The sequence below is a fragment of the Histoplasma capsulatum genome, genomic scaffold, assembly GCF_000149585.1.
Source record: "Histoplasma capsulatum NAm1 scaffold_5 genomic scaffold, whole genome shotgun sequence".
NCBI lineage: Eukaryota > Fungi > Ascomycota > Eurotiomycetes > Onygenales > Ajellomycetaceae > Histoplasma > Histoplasma mississippiense.
In genome coordinates, this window is record NW_001813978.1 from 1,245,301 (window position 1) to 1,247,537 (window position 2,237).

A 2,237-nucleotide genomic window follows, 5' to 3' on the forward strand; every position below is an offset into this window, starting at 1 on the left:
TACGGCTGTCAATGCGGCGAGGGACGGTGCGATGACTTTGGGCCATTAAAGGGGACAGCGCCGCCATTAGATCCTCGATAACGGGCTCGGGCTTATCTAGTTCTATACAAAGTAGAATAGCTTCCAATGCGCTGGCCTTCGCTGCAGGTCGAGTTGATGGTAAACCTTTTTCGGTGATGGCAACAATTGTCGATCCACGAGTCCTAGTTTCAGCGTCAGTGTACTTCGCCCGTCTCCAAACGTGTCTCCCGGTCCAACTCCAGCATACGTCGGAATTCTATGCATACCTCGTGCATCCTTGCACTCCAGAATATTTCAAAAAGGCGCAGTACGCATTTAAACCCTCCTGCTGTGCCGCTACATTCGAATCGGCGACGGCACCCTTCCATAGCCCTGGGTCTTGTAGGAACGGTCGAAACACGGGATCCGATTCGTCGGGTGATAGCTCGAATTGTTTTGTAGCGTCCTCATATCCCCCTTTTCTAACTTTCCAATTCTATGTTTCGATGTTTATTCATATGTCAATACCAATAACAAGCCAATTGCCGGGTGGTTGGGGCAATATTAAAAAGAAAAGATGGAGGGAAATCGCAGGGCTCACCTTATGGACAAATCTATCTGGTAGAGGCAAGGAACTGAAGTCCTCTTCTTGCTCCGCCATTTTGCGAGGCTGCAAGCGCGATGCTCTTTGCCAAACTGATTTGCCTAACTACTTCATTTATTTAGCACCTACACAAACTCCCCTTACTCCTCTTAAATTTCCATTGATGCCCAACGACCCACCACGACGGCATGGGGTCACCACGGAACATTCTGAAGGAAAAAGAAAAAGAGTGTCATGATGATACGTAAAAATGTACCTTATAACGTCCAAGGAAATATCGCTGAAATTGAAACCCCGATCAAACGACAAGGGAGTTGCTGGTCATTTAAATATTTGCCTGCAGCGACTAGACGGAGTGTGGCCGTGGGAGAGAGAGGTATTGGTGAGAGACTTCCCGCATTCAACTCGGGAGAAGCGGCACAACAACTGAAAAAACTCAGATGTAAGTATTCGGATACAGGTTATTAATCGGAGGACAAGAAACGATGTCGACCTTGTTTTCATGTGGCGGAGGGGTTAACGATGGAATTTGGAGACGAGGTTGAGGTGCAAAAAATGGCAAAAGCATCCTCGATTCGGGTCCAACGTCAAAACGTCAACATTGGCCCATCGCTGTGGTGATAAGGTTTTCACGTGATCTAGACCCGTGCCGCTTTTGCTCTCAGGCAGGAGGATGAAGTCGAGCCCGTTGACTTCAATAATACTCCGTGCTAACTAGTATTTACGGAGTTCAATGTTATCTCAAGTCTCGGGGCTAGCTACACATTTCAATCAAATCGTCAACAAAGAGATACTACAATATACTGCGTAGAGCGGTCGTTCCAGGTACATTTTTCTGTTCTGGGTTGACCATACATGCAACCACAGCACAAGTGGTATTTGTTTACCAGCAGAACAAAGGCAGCACGAGAGCATACTGGTAACAAATTATCCAACATAGCCATTGTTTATATTGTTTACTAGTATGTATTGTCCTCTGTTGATGAAATGCCCAAAAAATAGGGTGCAGCCCAACAAAGCAGCAACCAGGCCATTCCTCTTCCAGTGAGTGAGGCCAGGAACAGCCGCTGGGTCAAGGAAGGTTCACGCCTGTATATACCTCGCTTCTTCAACGCAACTTTGTGCTACCACGAAGGCAGTTCTACTATATACTAGCATTAAACCACGTATCTTGGTTTTGACAACTACGCAGTAGTAGCCAGTTCTCATTTATCCAAAGATATCTCCATTCATAATCAACAGCATCACCATCACCACCATTTATCACCGCTACCACATCTTGGAGTTGCGTATTTCAATCCCAGCTATTTATATCTGCCCGATGATAACAAGACTCTACGAATCAATCACCAATTTGTTCCCTGAATGCTAGTAGTATCCGACATATTTTCTCCTTCAGCACATCGAATAATATCCATATGCTGACTCGATTGTCAAGGGTGGTTGTGGAGCAGCATCTGAGCAACCACCTTGAGGCAAAACAAGTCCTGAACCCTAAAGTCAGTCATGGGCCAATTACTGACTCCGCAGCTAGCAGAATAGTTCCGTGTTTATAATTGAACCATCATCCCTTGCCTATAGATTACTATCTAAGGGTTTGCTGGAAGTCACAAATCTATCATCACCTCTGTGT

The 2,237-nt window shown here is 45.8% G+C and overlaps 1 protein-coding gene across 1 annotated transcript in view; it reads right to left on the reverse strand.

Moving 5' to 3' along the window:
• Window positions 1–812, reverse strand: part of HCAG_05222 (conserved hypothetical protein) — a gene marked incomplete at both ends in the record, with an annotated part of 3,301 nt that extends 2,489 nt beyond the window's left edge. The window contains 3 exons of the mRNA XM_001539705.1: window positions 288–496; window positions 602–696; window positions 749–812. Of these exons, the coding sequence (XP_001539755.1) occupies window positions 288–496; window positions 602–696; window positions 749–812 (368 nt within the window). The remainder of the gene's footprint in view (window positions 1–287; window positions 497–601; window positions 697–748) is intronic.
• Between the last annotated feature and the right edge of the window lie 1,425 nt (window positions 813–2,237).